The sequence below is a fragment of the Ursus americanus genome, chromosome 26 (genome assembly GCF_024610735.1).
Source record: "Ursus americanus isolate L20-20 chromosome 26, mUrsAme1.1.p, whole genome shotgun sequence".
Classification (NCBI taxonomy): Eukaryota; Metazoa; Chordata; class Mammalia; order Carnivora; family Ursidae; genus Ursus; species Ursus americanus.
The window spans coordinates 23,957,674-23,981,793 of NC_142152.1; the positions used below are offsets into that span (position 1 = coordinate 23,957,674).

The 24,120-nt window shown below is 41.0% G+C and overlaps 1 protein-coding gene across 2 annotated transcripts in view; it reads left to right on the forward strand.

Moving 5' to 3' along the window:
* Window positions 1-24,120, forward strand: part of NRXN3 (neurexin 3) — a 1,516,445-nt gene that overhangs the window by 1,329,358 nt on the left and 162,967 nt on the right. For both annotated transcript variants that reach the window (XM_045807717.2, XM_087856158.1), the window contains exon 14: window positions 11,443-11,614. In XM_045807717.2, the coding sequence (XP_045663673.2) occupies window positions 11,443-11,614 (172 nt within the window). The remainder of the gene's footprint in view (window positions 1-11,442; window positions 11,615-24,120) is intronic.

A 24,120-nucleotide genomic window follows, 5' to 3' on the forward strand; every position in this document is an offset into this window, starting at 1 on the left:
ACAGGCTCCCAACGAGCAGAGCTTGACTGTTACACTGATCAGCAATCAGTACACTTAGGAGTATAGGAGGAAGCAAGAAAACGAAAATAAGCTTCTCTGGAAATCTGGCATCTCAGATATTTCAAGGGTTAAAATGATGTTTAGTGGGAACCAAATTGTTGAAGGATCCAGTAATGGGCTGAAAGTATTCACCTTTAGGACTTTAGTTTGAATCTATCCAAATAAAGAAGCAGGGTGGATTGAAAACCTTGGAAATGGATCACTGAACCTCTCACCTCCAGGTCGACACAGTACATCATTCTGGGCCACGTAGGTGTGTTGGCAATTATCCTGAAGACTGTTCAGTAGTCTACATGAAGTACATCAGTGGCTATGGTCTCCTGAGACATGGTCATGGTCCACATTTTCAAAAGCACTCTCCCAAAGCAAAATCATAGCAAAAATTTAAAAGCAGTAAATAAACCATGGATGGAGATATTGCGCACCACACCAAGGTGTTACTTGCTGAAAAATGCAAAGATGCCTTCGCCATGTGTCAGGTGCTCAGCTAATTTCTTATTGAGTCTGCTATATGGAGGAAGACATAGAAAATAAAAATGCATTTTCTGTCTTGACAATGCTTATGATCTAATTGGAGGAAAGACTTGTTCTATTAAAAAAAAAGAATCAGTGCAAACGATAGATCTTAATGTTGAATAGATACTGGAGAAGTTGTGGGATAATTGGAAGATAGACCTAGTTAATGCAAGATGGCTCTGGGAGGGCATTCATGTAGAATCGCATTCAGCTCTGTACATCTACGCACCTGGTTAGGAAAGCTGGACTCTTTGCAGGGGAGAGTCCCTTCTCTCTGTAGGAAAGAGTACCTCATTCAACTTGGGCTAAGCCAGGCCTAGGAGAGCTGTCCTGTCTTTGGATCATTTACTGGATTAATGATCCCTAATGACCAACCAATTCCACTGCCTGGAGCTCATGTTGACTCTAGAAGCTTCCTCATTTTTAATTTACTCTGAAATCCGCAGTTCGCTTTAAGTCAGGTCTATGATAGATTCACATTCCTGAGAGGCCTTCTACACAAGTGAAGGCCCAAGGGCTCCACTGATTGCCCAGGGACTGTCTAAGGGCTGGATTCCCATTGACTACAGATGCCTTTTGATGGACAGAGAGGGACCTGAATTCTCTTGAGCCATCGTCACTTCTTAAGAACAGAGAGGGTCAGAGAAACCAGCTTTTGGATGTGTTAAGTTTTAAGGTCTTATTCAAACACATGCACACACTTCCATGGGCGTAAATACACACACAACTGTATTTCTCTAGCACTGTGTTCCTTAGCCATTTGGATGAAATCCTGTAGCATCTTTATGTCAATGAATAAAACTGTAGTGCATCCATAAAGAAGAGAGAGAAGAAAGAATGTCTGTGCCCTTTAAATGCCATAATATAAACACTTCTTTATATTGTGTATGGATTTATTATAAAGCCAGTGGGTAATTTGTGTACCTAAAGCTGTGGCTGGTTCCCAGATGGCTCCCAGTGCCTGCCATACCATAGAGGAGTGATGACTCCCGAGTGTCTTAGGGGCATTTTCCCCACTTGGCTAAAACTTACTCACTTTGCAGTTTGGTAGGAATACTAAATTCAAGTAAATTAAAATAAAGAGATGTGTTTCCTAATTATTCTACCAAAAGAGCTTGCAGCTTTGAAATAACTCAATGTCGGTATGTTGGACACTCTTCCAAAGGCATGAGTCAGCTCCCTGTGGCATGCTTTCAAGTCTCCTGTTTGGGTCACCTTTACTAATCTCACCCAGGGCCCAGGGAAAGTGTCTTCTTTTTATACTTCTGCTCAGTTGTCCCGATTACTTCCCCTGCAGTGGCTTTGACGCCGGCGTGGAAGTCAGCAGGCCCGCTTTCTCCTGATGTGTTGTAGCTGTTTAAACCTCACTTTTTTCCTCCCTCTGTTGCTTTCATTAAGGTGGTTGGGGGTAGGTCAGAATCAACGTTTTGAATTAGAAATGCTGATATGATCCCAGAGGGGATGTTACAGTGGTGATAGTTGACAGAGCGGAGGACCATAAAATACCACCTGGATGAAATACCTCGCTGTAACACTATCTCCAGGACACACACACACCGGCGTCCCTGTGTGCAGACAGGCGCTGCTGATATATTAGAGTCTGCTGGCCATTTTGTTTACGATAACTAGGAAAGGAAAAATGAGTCCCTATTTCAGGGTGTTCATCCCAACATGATGACACAGGAGATTCTCCTCGCAGGTAAACCAAGAGAGTTCAGTTAATCACCATTTATCACTCAAGGGACTCAAGTCTCTTGCATATGCATTGGAGCCCTGGAGACTGCTACTCGTCGGGTAGCAATGCTGTTCTCGCCTCTCCTTCCATCTCGTGTAGTAAACTGAAGGCCTGGCATTGGGGTGATGTGTGCTGGCTCTTAGAGTCCCAAGACTTTAACATGTACGTGATTCACTCCAGAGAACTAGATAAATTTTTGGAAAGAAATGTCATATCATTATAATTTTAATAACTTTACAACTTCGCTTCATCTCCTCCATTACCAGACTATTCCTAGCTACCAGCATCTTTTGCCAGGAGCCTCTAATTTATTTCTCTGTATCCTCGGCTGTCTACCTTCAAACAGTGCTCTGTTGAATTGATTTTAGTATGTAAACCACCCTTAATGAATCTGAGATAGATTAGTTCAGACCTCAATTGGGTGAATTTTTATGTATGTTGTCTTCTTATTAGAAATGTGCTCTGTATTCCAGGTAATCATTGAATGACCAGGTACAGACAGACTCCCCATCTGACCCTCCCACTGATATTCGAGTTATTCTGACCAAATAAACATAAACTATAGGTCAAAAACTGAAAAAGAAAAAAAAAAAAACCCCAAGCAAAACAATGAACATGGCTAGTCTTAAATTGTGCAAGCTTTGATAAGAAGGGTCAGCAAACTTTTTCTGTAAAGGGCCAGGGAGTAAATATTTTAGGCTCGTGGGCCACAAGATATCTCTTGCAGCTACTCAGCCCTGCTATGAGAGTGCAAAAGCAGCCACCGACAATATGTAAGTGAATGAGCACAGCTGCCTACCAATAAAACTTTATTTACATAAGTATGCAATAGCCAGATTTGGCTCATCATTTGTTGATCTCTATTTCAGGCCAGTCTGACTCCTACGACTTTTGCGTGCCCATTCTCCAAAGGCATCATTAAAACATGCAATAATTTGCATCGTATTTTCTAATAATTCCAAATACTAAATCTCTCAATTCTGAAATGTGCATACTAATTTTTTTTTCCCCACTAGAAAATGGTGTAAAGTTTAGACTTGGAATTCATCAAGGCAAGTGACTGAGAATGTGTTACTTATTAAACCAGAAATTTTGGTTGATGTTTATTATTCACATAGGCCCATTCACCTTGAAACTATGTTCACTCGGTCTGTTACTTAAAAGACAGGTAAATAATAAAACACTTTGGAAAGTCACTAAAGCTTTCCTTACAACCACAAGATAGGTCTAGAAAGGTTACTGGCTGTTCACTGGTCTCTCTTCTGTAGGGGAGCCGCTGATCATCCATCTTTGTGGAAACCGACTTATGTGACCTCATCTGGAGTGAAGAGTCAAGGGACTACATGGGCTTTGGGACTATCAGCTGATGTCATTGTGCTGGGAGACGTACTGGGACCCTGTCTTAGGGGCTAATAGCAATGAGTTAAAAGAGAAGGGGGCTACCAAGACCAGACAGGGAAGATAACACAGGACACGTATTCCAGACCTGCTACTTTCTGGCCGTGTAAGCTTGCACTTCCAAGTTTACATCTATAAAATAGGCACTGGAGTACAACATAGAGTATGGGGATCGTCCAGTTATCCTTAGATGCTCAGAGCTCATCCTGTGCTCTGAGGGCTAGATCACAATTTCGGGCCAAATATGTGAACATTCTCATGGGTGTATGCACAAGCATGCACTTACATACGCATGCATAGTGTGTGGGTGTGTAACATTGTACATGGGTGTGTATATTCCTTCCTACCTCGGAGGAGCATTGCAAGGAATAAAATAGACCACATATATAAATGTTTATAGAACAGCTTCTTTCAAGCCACACATGCTTTATAGATAGATGTTCGTTGTGTGACTAAGGTTTCGTCCTGCCTAGTGCAGAGTTTCTCAGTAGTGATATTCTAGGCCAGGTGTTTCTGGCAGCATTCCTGGCCTGTACCCACTAGATGTCAGTAGCATGCCCCACCCCCACATGGGGCCACCAAAAATGTCTCCAGACCTTGCCAAATGTCCCTGGGCACAAAATCACTCCCAGTTGAAACCGCTGCCCGAGTGAAACCAAGACATAAGGAAGCGGTTCCCAGACTTTGGCAAGCATCTGAATCACTTGGAGAGCTTGTGGAAATTCACATTGCTGGGCCCCACTCCAGGGTTTCTGATTCAGAGGGTCTGGTGTTAGATCCAGGAGTTTATGTTTCTAACAAGTTCCCAGGTGATGCTGATGCTGATACTGCTGGTCCCAGGACCACACTTTGTAAATTTATAGATAAGATGTAAGATGATCTAGAATAATATTCTAGATGATTTAAAATGTATGTTTTTTTTGTTTTTTGTTTTTTTAATATTGGAGGATGATAGTGTTGTTACGGTGAGCACAGGGCCTGAAATCTCTTTGTTAAAACCATTGGGTAGTTCCTCACAGCTGCGATGGAGATTTAGGGGGAAAGCAGGGCATTTATGGGAGATGTTCTGTCTGTACCGGGTTGCAGTCATCACTGCCCTACCAGCTGTCCCCTGAATCCTGCCAGGAGACTGCTCCAGGTCTTGGTGCAACACTAGGGCTTTTACGGAAATGAACTTTAATTTTTGCTTTGCAGGTCAGACTTAACTACCAAACTACCCCACCTGGTATGACCTTGGGGTCTGTGGATTAGAAGTGAATGTTCAGAGTGGATTTGAAGGACATGGTGACTCAGGAGGCCATTTGTGACCAGTGACTGTTAGAGCCCTGGCTCTGACTTGCAGCTTCTTTACTTGCACTGGCAGGCTTGTCCTTCCTTGACTTCCCCCATTCAGGTCAGAGTTCCTGTTGTCCTGAGCTGTCATCCATACTCGCTCTTATTTTATTTATTTTTCTTTGCTTGGAGTTAGAGATGGAGCTGTCTTGAGCTATTTATCAGTCTTATCTCTCTTGGCCCTCTGTTAGTAATTCAGTCCATGGATCTAATCCGCTTTAATTGATTGACCTCATGCAACCAGACGTCAGCACAACAACAGGAGAAGCACAGCTGTAGGCGGAGAGGTGGCTGCAGTTTTGCTGGGTGGGTGCAGAGGTCACTGAGACCTGTGCAGATTTAGGAAAATAGAATTTGTTTCCAAGCCATTTAACATGAATTTTCTAGGGACAATCTGTACAGATTCAAGAGTTGATGATCTTGAATGGAAGACAGTCATTTTAAATAGAGTGGTATCCTGTAGGATGTATGCAAAAGCCTCTGACTCATTCATCATCTGTCACACTATTTCTCTGTCACCCAGCTATCCCCAGCATCCTCACCCCAACCATTCACATCACTTTATATCGTCCTTTGAAGAGCACTTCAGAATTTGCCAAGATTTTATTTATTTCTCTTAAATTCCATTTAATACAGGTATTACTGTTGTTGTTTTGTTCTTTTTTTTTTTTTTTTGTATAGATAGTTGAATGACCTACTCAAGATTACCTGGACAACAAGATGTGGAGCTTGACTGGTCTTCTGGAAACCCAGAGCAGACATTTTCTTTCTCCCCTGACCTTCTTGATACACCCCCCCCCACCACTCCCCCAAGGGAAGGGGCCTGGGATGATAGTGAAAGTCCAAGCCATCTCCAAGCTCTATAGTTGGAGTCTTGTCAGTTTGGATAATTCCTGATGGGCTTAGACTTCTTGAGAGAGAGACCTAGTCTCTTATATCTTTTGAATCTTTCAATAGTGCACAACTCTGCACATAGAAAGTGCACACTCCCTGCTTCTTAGCTAACAATTATCTTGAGTCTAGAACAAGGAGACCATAACATTGAAAGAATGGCCTGATGATCTTCACTAAAAGGCAATGACTAGCCATGAAAAGTGTCCCTACTATGTTCTACTAAACACAAGAGTGGTTTATCCTAGAGAACTTCAATAAAATTCTCCCTCAGCCAAAATTATCTGATGAATCAAAATCATACCTCATCTTTTTGTTTTTTATTGATTGCATACATAAAGCACAGTGAGATTATATGTTTTGATTAAGATTTATTGCAAAAAAAGTGTGGATATGGATGAATAATTCTCTTTGTTATCATATACTATTCAAATCCTATTTAACCTCCCATGGTATAAAAACTTACCAGCTCATTTTTTTTTCTACCAAAGCCATGAATTCTAATTCACTATTCATTCATTCTCTTATCCATTAATTTAACAAACATTAACTGAGCACCTGTTAGTATCCCTACATTTGAGATACCCACAGTTAGATTAGATAGACAAGTTAGGCAAGTTAGCCAAACATAAAGTATATACCATGTGCCGTATGCAGTGCCTTATATAAATAACTCAATTGCAAAATGTAATACATGTGACTGAAACATAACATGGTGGAAAATCCATGCGTTTTAAAGCCAGACAGACATGAATTCTAATCTTAAATGCATCTTCTATTAGTTGTGTGAATTCCCAATTCTCTGAATCTCCCATCTTTTTAGCCTATAAAATCTGGAGGGTAATTGTAAGAATTCAAAAATTGTTCTATTAAAAAGTACCTGCCAACCACCTACTCTGCTCTTCAAGGTAGTCTGGATTGTGCTGTGTAACAAGCAGCTTCAGTATTTGGTGAGACCACTGCCGGGAATTTGCTGGGTACTGGGGTTGAGAGCCAATGGGAGAATTCTGGTTGGTCTCACACCAGCAGTTTAATGCATGGCTCAGGAGTGACACCTAATTTATTGGTCAACACTGATCTCTTGGCCCTACACATCACAAGGGGACCTAGAAATCCTCTCTTACTATGAGCTGATAATGGGGGGAAACTAGAAAAATGTAGTAAGCGCTGCCACGGATTGTTTTATTTATTGTGACGCAGCCTTTGGAACAGGTATGCCAGACCTGGCGGTGTCTGGCCCTGAGAAGGGTCACGTACGTGTTGTTCTTCCTGTATTATTGCCTAGCACTGAACTCACAGATTCTGTGGGAAGCCTAGAAGTCAAGATACTGAGAACGGCTTCCTTTGCACGTCTCTCGGGCATACCTTTGAGAGTCCCAATTCTGTTTCTGTCAACTGCAATTGTCTCAAATAGCGGATGGCGCATTTTGCCTTCCCCGGGGGCGCTGTGGAGTGAATGTAGAGATTGCCTGCGGGGAGGTCTTTATTCCTGAGGATTTTTCTTGCCCCTGTGCACCTCTGCTCCTGAAACCTGACCCTGGTGTTGGTAGTATCTCATGGGTCACCTCCACAGCAACAGCTGTAATATGGCTGATGGAAGACCAGAAAGCTGGAGCCGGACTAATTCGAGGAACCAGGTGGGCTCGTAAACAGTCATTATTGATGAAGAATGACTTACTGGCTATTTACAGACAGCTGTTTTCTTGTGCCACTCAGTCTTGTTGTTGTTGTTGTTGTTTAACAGACTTTTTTTTTTATTGCACTTGAGGATTCTTTGGTAATGTCTTCTGATTTACCACTTGTCTGTGTTTTTAATATCAAGGAAGAGCATAGATTGAAGTGATTGCCTTTAGGTAGCAACTTTAGTGGTGATGGGTGTGGAGTTATTAAAATTTACAGTCATGCTGTTTTTGCGGCTACACTTTGCTTGCCTTGGAAAGGCTTATAAGAGACACCAAGGAATGTGAAGAGAGAGCAACTACCAAATTGTGACAGGAAATCAACCGTGCAAATGTTGTTTTTTAATGTTCTGTTTGCTAAAATTTACATTTATTTTTACAATGTTTCTTGCTGGCACTATCGCCAAACCAGTCAGCCCTTAGTTCACACCACCACTTTCAACTACACTAATGAGGGGAAAGAAACGGAAAAGACGCCTGACATTTCCTGAAGTCCCAAAGTATGCACAGCCCCGTGCTGGGAGTTTCACACATATGTATTCTAAAATCCTCGCGACAAGCTTCAAAGGTAGATCCCTTTATAGTAGGGAAATCAGAAGTTAAATAACCAGCCCAAGGTCACAGAGCTTTCAGAGCTGGAGAGAGGTATTATTTGAACCATGCCATGCTAAAACCGTGTTTATCCTATTGAACCAATTAACTTCTCCAGTGCTCACAGGGTGTGATATATGGCCAAATGTTTGCATTGTTCCTTCTCCTTATCTCACTTACCCCTTTTATTTGAATAATATTTTATTACTTATAAAGTGCTGTCATCTCAGTCATTATAATCGTATCATTTTAGCCTTTTAATGGCCCTACCAAATCTGGAAAGCTGGTATGCTGTCCCCATCATATATTACTAAGAAACGGTTCAGAAAAGTTAAGTAACTTGCACAAAGGTCAGTGAAGGCTGTCTCCAAAGCCAATGCTTTTTATCCCTCAAATCGTCTCCTCTCTGGACACATGAGCCAGCAGAGTTTATTTTTGTGGTAGCTGAGCGTGATGGATTCAAGCTTAGGCAACTCTATGGGTACTTGCCATAAGACTTATAATGAACTGAGACAAAGCAGTTAGCCACAGATTATAATGCCACTGTGGTCCCATGACAAATGACAAGGAGGTTGCAGTAATGAAATCTTATTACAGCAAGTAAAGAGACCACATCTGAGGTCTAGCACAGCCACATTTACCGCTGTGGGGAAACACAATGAAACATCTGGGTAAGGGTCTCCACTGACATTGGCAGTAGCGCTAGCAGGATTAAGAAGATCTCTCCGAAGCAGTGATTGCAGTGGCCAATGTGTGGCGCCTCCGATAAGGACCAAATATTTATTCTGGCAGAGATTAAATCTTTTCTTCCCCTGAATCTATTATGGATCTTGCAGAAAATCTGCCCGAGAATATATCTCGCTGATCAGCCAACTCACTGAGCCAGAACGGTACTATGGCACTGCTGTTGCTGAAAGGTGCTGGTTTAAAGGTCTTCTCTCCCTACGTAAAACTGTTCTCCATCCGTGATTAATTAGTGACTCAGAGGTGAATTGAATCACCAGCAGCCCTTTCCGTGCAGCCAGGATTTATACAGTGGTTTCTCATTGAAGAACAGCGGTACAATAAACAGCCCACATTTGCGGGGTGGGCAGAGGAGTAATGGTGTCTGCAGTCATGGTTTCTTAACTCCTCCGGTTCCCTCATTCTGCTGAACAGGTTATGACTCAGGTTACTAGAGCCTTGCTTATTTAGGCATGAGGATGAGTAGGTTTGAACACAAACGCGCACATCCTTAGAAATGAATGCCAATGCTTCAAGTAGGGGAAAGCAGACACATCCTAATATCATTTCTGAATTCCTAGAACATATTAGGAGAAAGAATCAAATGGGTCATCACATTATTAATTATGGGCTTGAAAGATGCAAAAGAACGATCATCAATTTCATTTCTCCATTTTAATGCCAGGTGCTTTTTTAGTGCTGGAGATGTAGGGGTGGGGAAAAAAAAACAACCCTGAGAACATAGTGTCACAATAAACAGGGATTTACAAAATCATAAGTACATTTCGTCCCTATTTGGGGAGGCACCTGCACTCCTTTTCGCAGAACGCAGAACGTGGGGATTGCAGACGTCACTTTACATTGCATGCTGTGCTATCTGGGCACAAAGGAGACAACGATGTCCGCCCCGTGTCACAGCATCCTTGTATGCCGAAAGCTGCCTTTCTTAGCTTAGACGCCGACTTTCTAAAATCAAGACTCCTGGGTGCTTGTCCATTCTTTTTTCAGGAATAAGGTGTGTTCGCATACTAAAGGAAAATTGGTAAGATGAAGAAAGCCTGTCTTTTGAAAAAATAAGTGAAGTGTGCCAAACTATCTGGAAACCAGCGCCTAAAATCTCACCAGAAGCCTTAATTTAGGGACTTTAAGCACAATAAGTGCTTCATAAATATCGTATTTATGTATTGAATGGATTCTTATTTATAAATGAATGAACCCAATTACTAAATCTGAGTTTCCATGAAATCTTTCCTACACTTAGTTTATATGGCTTCTGGACTTCTTTTTTCATATTTTTCTTATCCTTCTCCCTCTCCTTCTCCTCTTCTCTGTCCTCCTCCTCCTCTTTCTTTTTATTCTCCTTCTACTTCTTGAATAAGAACAGAGAGGATAACAGAGACTATGTGGACAAATAGAGCATCAGCGTTACCAATAAATTTTATTGTCCTTGAATGTCCAACCAATTGCTTAGCCAATAAGTCAGACAGCTAGAAAAATGGAGATGTCTCCTTCTTCCTCACCCATCCCTCCTGACACCCTGCGTGCTGTGATAGCTTCCTAGGAAGTTGACAGAGACTGATGATATCTGACCAGTAAGGTTACTTTCGTCTTGTGTCTCATTGCGAATGCTAATTCCAACTCTGCGTCATAACCAATGACTAGAGGAAAAGAGTAAGAGTTGTAATAGCATCATTTATGTTTCAGTGTTTCTGGGCACTTTACAGGAAGCAAATGATGCCGCGCCTCTACCGTCACCATAATCATCACCTTCATTGCCATAGTATTAGTTTTCTGGCATTCATGGTAGTTTCCCTCCCAGAAGTCTTTGTTGGGGCCATCGAGGTTCTCGTCTGCTATGTAGCATAAAGCTATAGCCCTGAATATTACATCCCTCTTCGGATAAGCCTTAGGAATAGGGCTACAAGTGTGGGAAGAGTAGCAGCCATCTGACCCTGAAAACCCCAGCTCAGTTTCACTGGCCTCTACTGAGAATAAGTTGTCTATGGGTTTGAGACCTATGGAGCATATCCTCAGGTGTTGATCTGTAATGCTAGCCCCTCTGCCATTGCCTCCTTGTCGTTCATTGTACCCCTCCCCTTGGCCTTGATCCCACCCCCACCCCAGAATGTGCAAGTATGCTTATATTTCCTCTTTAATCCTAAATCTAAACTGTGAGGTGATCTAGGGTCCAGTGTCTAATTACCTGTCCTAGAAAATAGGCCTCATTCCTCGCACAGCAGTGTCCCTACAGAGCTCTTAGGGAGTTCTGGGGTTTCCAGCTTTGATATCTGTGGAGAGCAATCAAATGATGTCACCTGTGCCTGTGAGAGCAAGCTGGGTGGCTTTATACCATTGGTTTTTATGCAGGATGAAAGCCCACGGAGAAACTATCGTTACCTCCATGCTGACGGCTCCCTCTGGGTGCCTGCAGAGTTCCTGCCAGTTGGAAGAGCCACTTTAAAGGGATGATACCTTGTGGTTGGTGCTCACTATGCCTTTTGTGTTTCTTTATCATAGGAACAGGGGAAAATTGGAGTTGTCTTCAATATCGGCACAGTTGACATCTCTATCAAGGAGGAGAGAACCCCCGTCAATGATGGTAAATATCACGTAGTGCGCTTCACCAGGAACGGCGGCAATGCCACACTCCAGGTGGACAACTGGCCGGTGAACGAGCATTATCCCACAGGTACGTGTTGTACTCTCAGTGACCACAGACTCTCTTTGGCTCTCCCATTCTTACTCCTAAGTGGCAACTTTCTCATGACTGTCACCGCATCGTAAAATACTGACTACCATGCACATCATTCATGTATTTTTTTTTTTTTTTTTTTTATGAGAAGATGAGTTACCACGTTAGGGCTTGGTTCAGCGTAGGGAGCTTCTGGAGACTTACTAACTATGCACTGAACTCTTTTGTTCCACCTGGCACGTACGGCCTGACTGGCTCATACTGAAGACAATGACTGTAGGTTTTCCAGGGCATTGCAAATGATGACCAGTGGAGGAAAGGGGTGCCATCTCTGTCGTGAGCTGTTGTTAATCACAGGATGATCCGTTTGTTATCTGGACTCCGCGGTGCCATTTAGGCAGGTGAGGTTGAAGGTAGAGATGGTCAGAGATTGCAGAAAGACTGTAAAAGGAAGTTTACTAAAACTTTAAGTGATGACCATCAAGTCAGGGTTCACGATGAGAGAAAAATGAAGGGTGAGGTTGCATTCATTTGGTTGACTTTGCCAAATTTTTCTTTCATTTACACTAAGCCTGCCTTGATATTCAGAGATTGGTCCTGGCAGACATTTTAACAGCAAGCATGCTGGTGTGGGAGGGAGAGGGGTTAATCATCTGTTTGAATTTTATGGTCAAGGAGCATTTGCCAGCAAACTCCCAGAGCCAGATGGCCAAATCAAGGGCAATGGGAGGAAAGGTTGCCTTCTTTTAAAGAGATCATGCAAATCATCCTTTAGCTTTCCCTCTCATCTCTCACTTCTCCTAGCAAAAGAGCCCTGAACCCTGATCATAAAAGTTCCAGGAACGGAAGGGAAAATCCTTTGGCTAAGGGCCTTGCTTCCCCAGTAGCATTATCACCTGGTGGGTGCAAGACACTAGCTCAGAATATTGAACTTTTCACTAATGTGGGCATGACGCTGGGTTTCCCTCTATCTCCTACACTTCAAACTCCCCGTAATTCTCTTACTGCTGTCTTCTCACTTCCTTAATACTGAAGTGGACACAGATAGAAGGAAGCCCAAAGCACATTTTCAGAAGTTTTTAAGAGCTGTTTAGCTAATAATCATCACACTTGGGAGAAATACATAAAGTAAATTTGCCTATTTGTGGCCCAAGAATTTCGAATAACTTGAAGGCTGTAATTTTCATGCCTAATTCAGCATTAATTTTCTTTAAAAGCCAATCAGAAGTAATTGTGCTATTATTCCCCCCCCCCACCACCATAGCCAGAGTCTTCCTGTGCCTGGTTTAAGGATTATGGAACCATCTACAAAAAGCATACAGGACTCCCAAGCTATTGAAATGAGAAGTCCCACCTACCCATTTATCTCCCATCTCAGTCTCCATACAATATCCAACTCAGCCTTTGCTGGGAGTCTCTTGTCATACACTTAGTACTTCTCAGATTAAGGCACAGAAATGACCTTATGCATTTATCTTTGAGCCTTTGAAGAGAGCCAGAGGTGTTAGCAGCTACTATGAATTCTTATCATCATCCAAATTCGCTAGACACTAATAGACCTGATTTTTAAATGTTTCATGCTTAAACTCTGGGGCATGGGTGGGCACGGGAATCCAAATAGCGTGAGATCTTAAAAGCTGTTCATCTGCTTATCAGAAAACTCACTCTCTCCCCATGCATGTTATCACTGGTCCTGCTAGTGCTGCTGTAGGGTTTGTTGTGTTTCTGTTAGGAATTTCAAAGATTTCTAAATTAATGTTAACCACTTGCCTGAGCCAATACAGAACCCTCGAGTTTGCCGAAGACTTTTTAATGGTCATTTGAAAGCCACAGTAAGAAAACCAGTGACCCTTGCCGTGTACCTATGTCTTTGTATCTTTAGTTCCAGATTATGGGTTTTCAAAACAGAATAAACTTGTCTTGAATGGCATTGCTTACCACTAAAAATGATTATTACTAGTAACTGTTGGTAACTGTCACTTAGTAATCATAGGATTATTATTACATAACATGATGCAGGATAGCAGTTAGAAGTATGGGCCTTGGAGTGCCCTGGCTGGAGTTGGTATCTTGGTGCCATCAGCTGTGAGTCTAAGGCAGGCTGAATTAAAACCTTGAAAAGCCCTAAGCGCTGAATTATTTGGTGCCTCTCCCCATATGCAATTCAAAATACAATAACAGTATGCCATAAAGTAAGTGTAAGAATTTCTAACACTCTTGATTTTTCTTTTCTGATGATCACTATAATGCTTTGAACATACATTCTTTCTCCCCACATTCTCATCTTTTACTCTGTGTTCTTGGTTCTCCAAGTGTGTATTCTTCCTATTTGTGGATTCAGTTTACCCTCAGTAACTTTAGGCAAGCTATTTAACCTTCCAACCTTGGTTTACTGGTCTATAAAATGGGGTTGTGTTAATACTTACTTTCCAGGGCTCATGTGAAGATTGAGTGAATGTATGTAAAATGTTAATTAAGTCGATAATCAGTGTTAGCTATGAGAATGACCAAATATTTGGGTAGCATTGTTTTACTATTACATCTTGACTCATACAGATTTCTTCACTGTGACCATTAAACAGCCCACAAATTAGGTAGGGTGGACATTCTTATTCTCCATTTCAAATTTAAAAAGAGACCCAGGAAGGTGCTGTGTTTTTCCTAAGGTCACATAGTAAATGTGGGACAGCACTAAGACCATATTCTCCTGTTCTCAACCGGGCACAATTTCTACTCTTGTTCCCACAAAAATTGGGGGATATTTTGAAAAATGAATGGATAGAAATGAGCATCTCTCTTCTCGTGTCATCTTAAACTTATTCCTTTTTTTAAAGTATCTATTACATAGGTCAGTACCAATAACCACACAAAGGTGGTTATTGTGAGATGTGAAGTCGAAAATCTTTTTAAAAAGACATTTTTTGCTGTGCTGAAAGGCTCGAGTCCAAGCCGTCCTGACAACAATAGCAATGTGCTTCCATGAGGCAATTGAAAGAATACTGAGTATTTGAAGTAGTCATCATGATACTTCATTGCCTAGATTGGAAAGCGGTAATGGAAAGTCCAACATTCTAGTTTTATTTTTATTTTTCTTACGTTTTTTAAAGGATAAACATTTATTTGGAACAATCTAGGTTTTTTTAAAAAATTAATTAATTAATGTATTTATTTATTTTTGAGAGAGAGCATGAGTGAGCAAGAGTGGGGGTGAGAGGAGGCCAGGAGGAGGGCTGAATGAGAGGGAGAGAGAAAGAATCTTACGCAGGCTCTATGCCCAGCGCAGAGCCCGACGTGGGACTCCTCAGTCTCATGACCCTGAGATCATGACCTGAGCCAAAATCAAGAGTCAGACTCTTCACTGACTGAGCCTTCCAGGTGCCCTCAATCTAGTTTTATATTCCACTCTTTCAAGACTTCTTAGGAATGGTCACCTTTTGACTTTTGGATACCTTATTTTCTCTCCCTCCTGCTTCCCTGGGTTATTGAAAGGATCCACTTAACTAAATTTAAAGCATCATTAGAGCAATCTGGCAATGTTTAATTTATATTAAACCATAAGATTAAAATCCCCCCTGTATCTGGGCATCAGAGAACAAAGACATCTGGTCAGGCAAGCTTGACACAATGTCTGCGAAAGGGATGTATTCTTTTTCCAAGCTTTCCTCTTTTATTGATAGTGATAAGTATAGAAACTATCAAAAGGAGTTCAGTTGTGCTGCTTGTCCGTTGCTAAGGTTTAAACAGTAAAGAAATACGGAGTAGCTCCTAGAGGATATTGGCATAAGTTATCTCAGTTGTTCCTGCTCAACAGGTCCCCGTGTATCAGGATGAATGGGTCAACTCCAGAACCTTCTCGTGGACATCCATAGGATTTTCATGTGGCTCTACTTAAACATCCCAGTGTGAAATATTTAGAAACCAGCCGGGCACAGGGCATGCAACATTGGCTCTTTGTGAATCAGGAAGGATCCAAAATGAAAGTAGTTCTATAGCTCTTGGGATCTTATATCACTTAATTCTGGGTGTAGAACTGAAATGCAGCTTCTTTCTTTGAACCTGAAAATAGAAAGGCTGAGGAGCAGGAGAGGGAAGTAAAAGAAGAATCAGCCCAGACCTGGCATCCAGGCACTGACAAATGTTCCTTATAAAGCCTCTGATTACTGTCTTGACACAATTCAGTAGTGGCGACAAGGCAGGGGAGGTGGAAGGCATGAGGAATTAATTTGAGCCCTAGCTCCAGGTCCCCTGGGAGGCTGAGCTGACTCGGATCGTTCCAGATCCTCTCTGCCGTGTCTGGGTGGCTGGCTGTGTTACCAGGCCTGCTAGAACCCTGAGTGTGGGGCCACAAGAGGCTTTTCAGGTCAGAGACGGGCTTCCTGGAAAATGAAGGCTGACAAGCAGCTCTGATGTGTAGGACTTTCCATCTTCCCACCACAGATGGTACTGACGAGAGCAGGGTCTCAATTTTTTCTCTTTTTTTCTTGTAATTACATACCAACTCATTTGAAAGGCTCTTGATTGGATTCCCCTTTTCCAGTCAATAAAACGCCCCTGGTGACCTGAGCTTGAATGCTGTCTGACCACCCAGCTCAGAACACGGAAAGGATGGAGAAGTGGCTCTCCTTCTAGGACAGGAGATTAGAAAACTCCTTATATTTGAACGTGTCCAATTCCATAGAATCTTATCTTTATAGGGACTGAGCAAAAACATTGCTATTGTGCTTAGTGATGTTCAAAGTGCAATAAGAGAGATTTCTTTGTCCACATCTCATCTTAGATTATTGAGATTTTGAAGGGTTAAAAACAAGTCCATGTACTTGACATGATGCTGAAATTTCTCAGGTCTTGGGTTTTCATTAATTCCTACCCAGGAGGTTTTTGTGCCTTTTTCTTTCTGTCTTTGCCTGCAAACATTTGAGGCCTTGCCAGATTTGAAGCACACATTAAAACAAGCCCCATCTACTTGCTCATTCATCCGTTCAGGACTAGTGTTACTTTCAGTTCAACTGGAGGGGGAGAAAACAAAAACAAAAAACAACATAGATAGTGAAGTCCTGCAAGGGAATAGAAAATATAAATACAATCAAGAGGGAAAGCTGTATTTGAACATGTTTTCAGACTGTAGAGATATAATGGCAACAAGAGAAAGGCTTGCTTAATGAATGTATTTGAACATTGCTAGGTACCTTTTAAAACCATCTTATAAATAAGTTCTTCGAACATTTGGTCACAGAATGTATCAATTAATCCATCAAACCAGGGCATCCTGAAGACTTTGATTGCTAAATAGTCCAGCTTGTCAGGAATGAATTCGGAATCACACATACGTGGGTTTTTACTTCTGGGGGACTTTCAGCTTGCTGGTGCTGGTCTTTGGCGAGAAGGTGTTTACAAAATTCTTTTAACTGGATATTTTTTTATGAAGCAGTGTTCTTTAACTTGGCTACAAATGAGATTCTCCTGGGAACTTTTAATAAACTGCCAGTTCTCAGGCCCCAGGCGCAGGTAATCTAATTGGTCTGGGGCGTGGTCCGTGGGGCAGCAGTGTCAGCATCACCTGGGAACTTGTTAAAAGTGGGGTATCTTGGGCCTCACCCCAGACCTACTGAATCAGAATCTGCATTTTAACAAGATACTCAGGCAATTCGTGTGTCGTGTCAAATTTGAGAAGCATTGGTCCAGGCATCAGCAGTTTTAAAAAGCTCCCATGGTGATTCTATATGCAGCTAGGTTTGAGAATCGCTGGTATCTAGAAAGCTAAAAATGTCTCTGTTTCTCCTTTCAGACAGACTAGCAGCGCTGTCCAGCATGGTAGCTGCTAGCCATAGGTAGCCACACTTGTGTTGTGGCTGATATGACTGAGGCCCTGCAAATGTATTTTTGAATTTTTTAAAGATTTTATTTATTTACTTGAGAGAGAGAGGGAGAGAGCACAAGTGGGGAGGGGCGGTGCAGAGGCAGAGAGAGAAGCAAGCAGGAAGCCCAACACAGGGCTCGATCCCAGGACCCCTGGCCGGGATCATGACCTGAGCCGAAGGCAATCACTTAATGGACTGAGCTACCTGGGACACCCTGAAAATTTATTTTTATTGTGCAATTATTATGTCCTAGGCACTGAAGATTTAAATACATTTTTTTTTCATTCAGTCCTCAGGCCAGCACTATGAGGCTGGTAGCTGGTGGCCAGTATTGGGCAGCGCAAGACTAGAACATACTGTCTCTTACTTCCTTTTACTTGTCTTATAGAATGTAAATCTCTATTTACATCATTAATAAATTAATGAGCATTTACCTTCATATACCTTCTGAACTCATCTAATGTATGTTGTCATTATAACAGCACTGAGATAATCACCCCACTTGATTCATAGGGTTGTTATCCCAGAGACGTAGAAATGGCAGATGCCACCATCGTAACCAAAATCATCCCGATGGTGATGGCTACCCTTTCTGAGCATTTACTACATATTTCCCACTTCATGCACAACATCTTATCTACCCTTGATACCAACCCTTGAGGTTGATGTTAGTTTTATTCCCATTTTACAGATTAGGAGCCATTCAGAGATCCTCGGTACTTGCCAGGCTCCCAGAATTTTTCTTTCAAGTTAAATCTCTAGTTTCTGCCAAGTTACAAGTTAGCACTTCCCTGTGCATTTATGACATTTGCCTTCCTCTACATCCTTGGTTTGACCTATGAGACTTTGGCAGCCTCTTTCTTTTCACAATTCTCTTTTATCTTCTAGCATCGCATCTACATGGATGGGAAGGGCTTTATTAGATGAAAGTCTCTTTTACTGTTTAATGGTCTTGGGCGATAGAGTGTTGAGAGGGTGCATAGTATTTTTTTTCTTTAATTTTTGTTTTATCAGGCAACGCTTCTTTCTCTTCTGTGAATTCGCAGCCACAAGATAAATAGCCTTGTATCTTACAAGTTAAATACAATTACTGCTATCAAACCTAGTGCCTTTCTGTCCCTGTAAATGTCTCTTAGAAACTGATAAGCATTTCAAGGCAAACTGTGGGCTTCTAGCTAATGCTAAAATTAAACCTAACCACCTAAAAGACAGAAAGACAAGAATACATACACACACATGTTTATATACATATATATGTTTATGTACATACACACACACATACCCTATGGAAGAGAGAAGAACGTTTGGGATAGAGGGAAAAGGAACTCATGAACACATGGCACGTGGACACAAGACACATGTCCCTGAGACATCAAGCCGACATATGACTCAAGGCCTAATTATTTATGATATAATTAAATAACACACAAAGGACTTTGTTGTCATTATGAAGATTTACATCAGATAATATGACAGCAATTATAGTAACTAAAGATACTATTTATCTAGAATTCATTTGTGAATAGGACAGTGCTTTTGATATAGAGAGTTGTTCATCAAAAGAATAATGTTTCTAGAAACTTCTATAGGAATTTATGAGATACACATCTTAGTGCTGGGTGGTTGTTTATGCTTTTCTCATCTTTAATAGACTACCTTGGGGTTTAGAGGACAAGGTGGAATTTAACAAAAGGCACATGATGATTATTTAACCGTATGTTAAATGGTATACATGTTATAGTATAGGGACTCAGTGAAATAATGAGAAAATCGAGGGTCACTTCTAGGCACTATTTAACTGGAAATGTAAGGAAAAGTATTTCTTAATTTCTATGAATAATGAGTATGTGTATATATTAAACCAAATCTAACACTTTGAAGATGAGAAATACAGTGTGGTCGCCTTTCATGCGGTTTTTAAATTATACTCATTTGAAATTAATGTGACAGAAAAATACTAATGACATCTCACTCTGTGCAAGGCATCTGTAATTAACACAAATTCTTTCAAACTAAAACACTCATGAAACATTGCATAATGCCAAAGCTAGCTAAGTGAATTGCATTTTATTTTTCCTATTGTCACAGAGAAGCTCCAGTTTAGATGGTAAATAGAGATCCTGGCCTGTAAAATTTGTCTTAACTATTAAAATCCAGAAGTATTATCCAAACCATAAAATGCAATTACCCTGTACTGTTTTCAATTCTGCCCCAGAGTTAGACGGACATCAAATGTCCTCAGAGCCGTCCAGGAGTATAGCTGTATTTATAGGAAAAGTTTCCAAGTTCAGTCTCTTCAGTTTAAGTTTTGTACAAGGTTGCAGGGTCCCTGTAATTATTTAAAGTCTAAAAAGAACATTTAGCTTCTTACAGAAAGGTGGTGCATAAATATGCAATAATAATAATATATATTCACGTACAGTGTGTCGTTTATAATTCTATAAAGCACAGAGGGTAATGAAAGGCGCTCTAAACTGTAAATCACTCGATCGATTGTAATCAGATTGCAGCTCATCTCAAAGAGATAAAGACCTTCCACTCCCCTAAAATCCCTGTCAATACCCCGGCAGGCTAAAGAAGGGGGAAAGGAGGGTCAGAGGAGAAAAGAGAGAATGAGTCAAGGACAAAGAGGCACTTTTAATCTTCAGTTCATCGAGTTAATGTGAACTGGATTTGATTCCCACTGATAATTTAGTTTGTTTTATGAGATGCATTGTTTTTCGCATGGTACTTTTGTAGCCTTATGGTGAGTCCCTGACGCTCTGTGTTGGCCTAGATGGAAGGGTTTGCCACATGCCAGCGAATGATACACGGTGCTGCATAGAAACACTTGGGGACTTCGGTGTATAAGTGGAAAATGACAGTTCAAGCCAAAAGCTGAAGGTTGGGGCACCTGGGTGGCTCAGTCAGTTAAGCATCTGTCTTCAGCTCAGGTCATGATCCTGGGGTCCTGGGATCGAGCCCCACATTGGGCTCTCTGCTCAGAGGGCAGCCTGCTTCTCCCTCTCACTCTGCCTGCTTGTGCTCTCTCTCTGTCAAATAAATAAGCAGAATCTTTGAAAAACAAAGGAAGAAGAAACCAAGGCTCAGGGGGTTGGAGCACATTTGTTGTAGTCACAGGGCCAGAAAGTGTCAACACTGGGATTCCACATAGATTTGTGTCTTCCTCCACCCCTCTGTTACCCCACTTTTCCATCTGCTTCCCAGGATACTCCAGTTCATATTGTATATAGAGCTCAGAATCATTTGGTTGACAGAGGTAAATTCACATGCAAATTTGCTATTGTTTCCCACATCCCAGTGCATGCAGTGCACTCTGTAATCACATTATTAAACATTTACTAGAAATGTGTTTCTGCCCGATGCACAATTGCCAGTCTCAATGTTTAATTAAACTAAATTTGTTTTCATTTTAATCACATTATTGAAATATGGTTTTTCTCAGAGTTCAATGGTGAAATCTTTATTCCAAATGTCTGCAAGTGTGTGAGAGCCATATATCCTGGACAAGGGAATAAGGATATTACAACAGAGCCTTGAATAAAGGATTTTAGGGGAATAATGTTAGTTAATAAGATGCAACACTGGTACGGTACTTGTTTTGTATCAGGCTCATGGATTATCACATTGAATCCTCACAGCATCCTAGAAAGTGATTCTATTATTATTCCCATTTTGGAGATGAGGCAGCTGAGTCTCAAAGAGTAACATGTAAGAGTAAGTAAAATATACTCTCCCGTACCATACAACTAGCAAGTGATAAAGCCAACTTGGATTTAAATATATGCTTGGAGACCCTGATATCTTCATTAAATTTTTTTTATTTAAGTCATCTCTATACCCAATGTGGTGTTCCAACTCACAACCCCAAGATCAAGAGTTACACATCCTTCCAAATGAGCCAGCCAGGCACACTCCCTTCCCCTTAATATCTTCATTTAGAGAAACTTCTTCTCTAAAAGACCAAATAATAAAAATCATAGGCTCTGCAACTTAGGAGGTCTTTGTTGCAATCATTAAACTCTGCTATTTTGTAAAAACAACCATAGACAATACATAAATGAACGGGCACTGCTGTGTTCTAATAAGACAATTTATAGAAAGACTACGATGAGCCAAATTTACCCATTGGCCGTAGTTTGGGGGCCTTCAATCTAGATCATGCATCTTTTGAAGCCTACAGTTCTGTTTTTACTGATCCATTAGCTTTATTTTTCGGATTGTTTTATCTCTGTTAAGAATAAAGGGAGCAAGATCATCTCTAAGTGGATGAATTAAATCTGAGAGACACAGAGAAGAGTATTGTTAAGTAGAATAGCATAGACCCACTGGTGAGGTTAATTCAGGATAAAGAAATACACAAGCAGGGGCGCCTGAGTGGCTCAGTTGTTAAGCATCTGCCTTCAGCTCAGGGCATGATCCCGGAGTCCTGGGATCGAGCCCCGCATCAGGCTCCCTGCTCTGCTGGGAGCCTGCTTCTTCCTCTCCCACTCCCCCTGCTTGTGTTCCCTCTCTCGCTGGCTGTCTCTCTCTCTGTCAAATGAATAAATAAAATGTTTTTAAAATTAAAAAAAAAAAAGAAATACAAAAGCGGAACAGGCAATCCATGTACCTGTACTTAAACAAAAATCCAACCATACACTGCTTTCCGAACTGAACACCAAAGACATTGATTCAGTCTACCTTCATTTGTGTTGTGTCATACATTGCTTAGAGCAGGATTTGAAAATAACAAACTGAAAGCCTTACTATTTCTCTAGTTCTGTTACTTCTACTTGTAACTGTAAATGGTGGTGATCCAGGTTCACGCTTTCTCGCTCACTCCTTAGGGACGTTGCATGCTTCTCTTTTGAATTCAGGGGTTTTGTATTAGCCACTGGCTCAGCTGCCCTAGCCTATTCTCCTTAACCCTTCTGCATTAAGGTGCCAGCTGACTTCTTAGCATTTATCTTTTCTTCTACCCGCTCACTGATGTATCATACCCATTTTCTGAGTCCCAGAGAAACTTCTCTTCATTTTCTTGTCATCGATTGTCCCTAACTGGCTGTTAGGAGCTTCCTACCTGTGCTTCTACAGTGTTTCTGGCCATTGATCTGCCATTCAAGGGTGGACTCTTCTTCAGATGTGACCCAGCCTACTTCTTGCTGTTGAATTCTAGAGATTTTAGAATCTGTTTCTATTTGTTAAAGGAAAAAGTACCAGGTTGTGTGTTTTTATAGACATATATATATGTATATATATATATGCACAAGCATGCACAAGTTTAAAATAAGTTTTAAATAAAAATCAACCTAAGGAAGACCAGATTTTATTTATACGAAATAGCAGCCTTCCACATTTTACTGATCTCAGTATTGAATGTAATAAAGCTATCCATCTAAAGTCGAAGATTCTACCACCAGAGTAGAAAGTATACACCACCAGACGTGGCTTTCTAGAGCCCAAGCAAAGTGGTCACAGTGAGGGAACTATTAATTACCCCCACCTCTTTTTTTTTTTTTTTTGAGTCAAAGTGGCAATACAGCAGGTGTTCAACAAATGTTAAGCTGCACAACTGTACTGAAATTATTGGAGGCTTCTGACCTCATTGTCTGTGTGTACATAACATAGTATATGCCAAGGTAGAGAGTATCCTTTACAAGCATTAAATATACTTAAGTTCATTTTAAAAGTAATAGGAAAATAACAAGTTTTTATTATGAATAGCTTTTGAGATTATACTGGGAAAATTTTGTTTGTTGAAACAATTAAATCTTATTTTATTAAAATATTTTTACATTCCTGAGATGATTCTCTGTAGGTCCAGAAGAGTGAATTTCCCGGTGTATTTAAGCAAAATGGTAGAAGAGAAAAAAGAACATTCAGGCATCCGTGAAAGTTAAAAAAATAACTAAATATAAATCTGACATAGATATATATGTAAAGTAAAAATAAATCTAAAATCTTCTCAGACAGCCAAGGTTTAGAAATACTTAGTACTTCACTTTCAAACCTATATAAAACTGTTGTGAGATGTTGACTGTTTCAAATAAAATAGGAATTTATATAAGTGAAGTACAAACTTAAATAGAACCAAAATGCTTTTAGACTTTCAAAATGAATAGCTGGAATTTTACTGAATTTTCTGTATGGTGAGGGTGGAGCTGGACCTCCAGAGAGGGTGGGGGGGAAAGGTAGCACACGGAAGAGAAGATATTGCTCCCAGGGGCAATTGCGATCTCCTAGAGGAGACCATAAACCAAGTGAAATCTCATAGTTTTGCTTCATTTTGTGACTTTCTTCTCCTAAGAGCTCAGAGAATTTTGAGTTCCAAGGAGGTCCATAAAGGGAATTTTGAAATACTCTTAATAGATCTGTTCTGGAAATAAGGCAACCGAACTGAGCCAGGTGCTATGTCAACCCATTGATCCGGAGTCCTGACCAACCCTGATCCCAGACCTTTATGACAATTCTCTAGCCTTATTCCCATCCTCAGTAGTTGTACATAATTCATGCTCAACACTTGTTCCAAACCAACCTTCGAGGGATCTGATGGAAATGCTGTAGTAGTTGTAGATGTCACCAAGAAACACTCAGGCCAAGACATTAATGAACTTTTCAGCTAGTAAATCCAGCTCATTCTGGGGCTGGATAATTACATAGCTG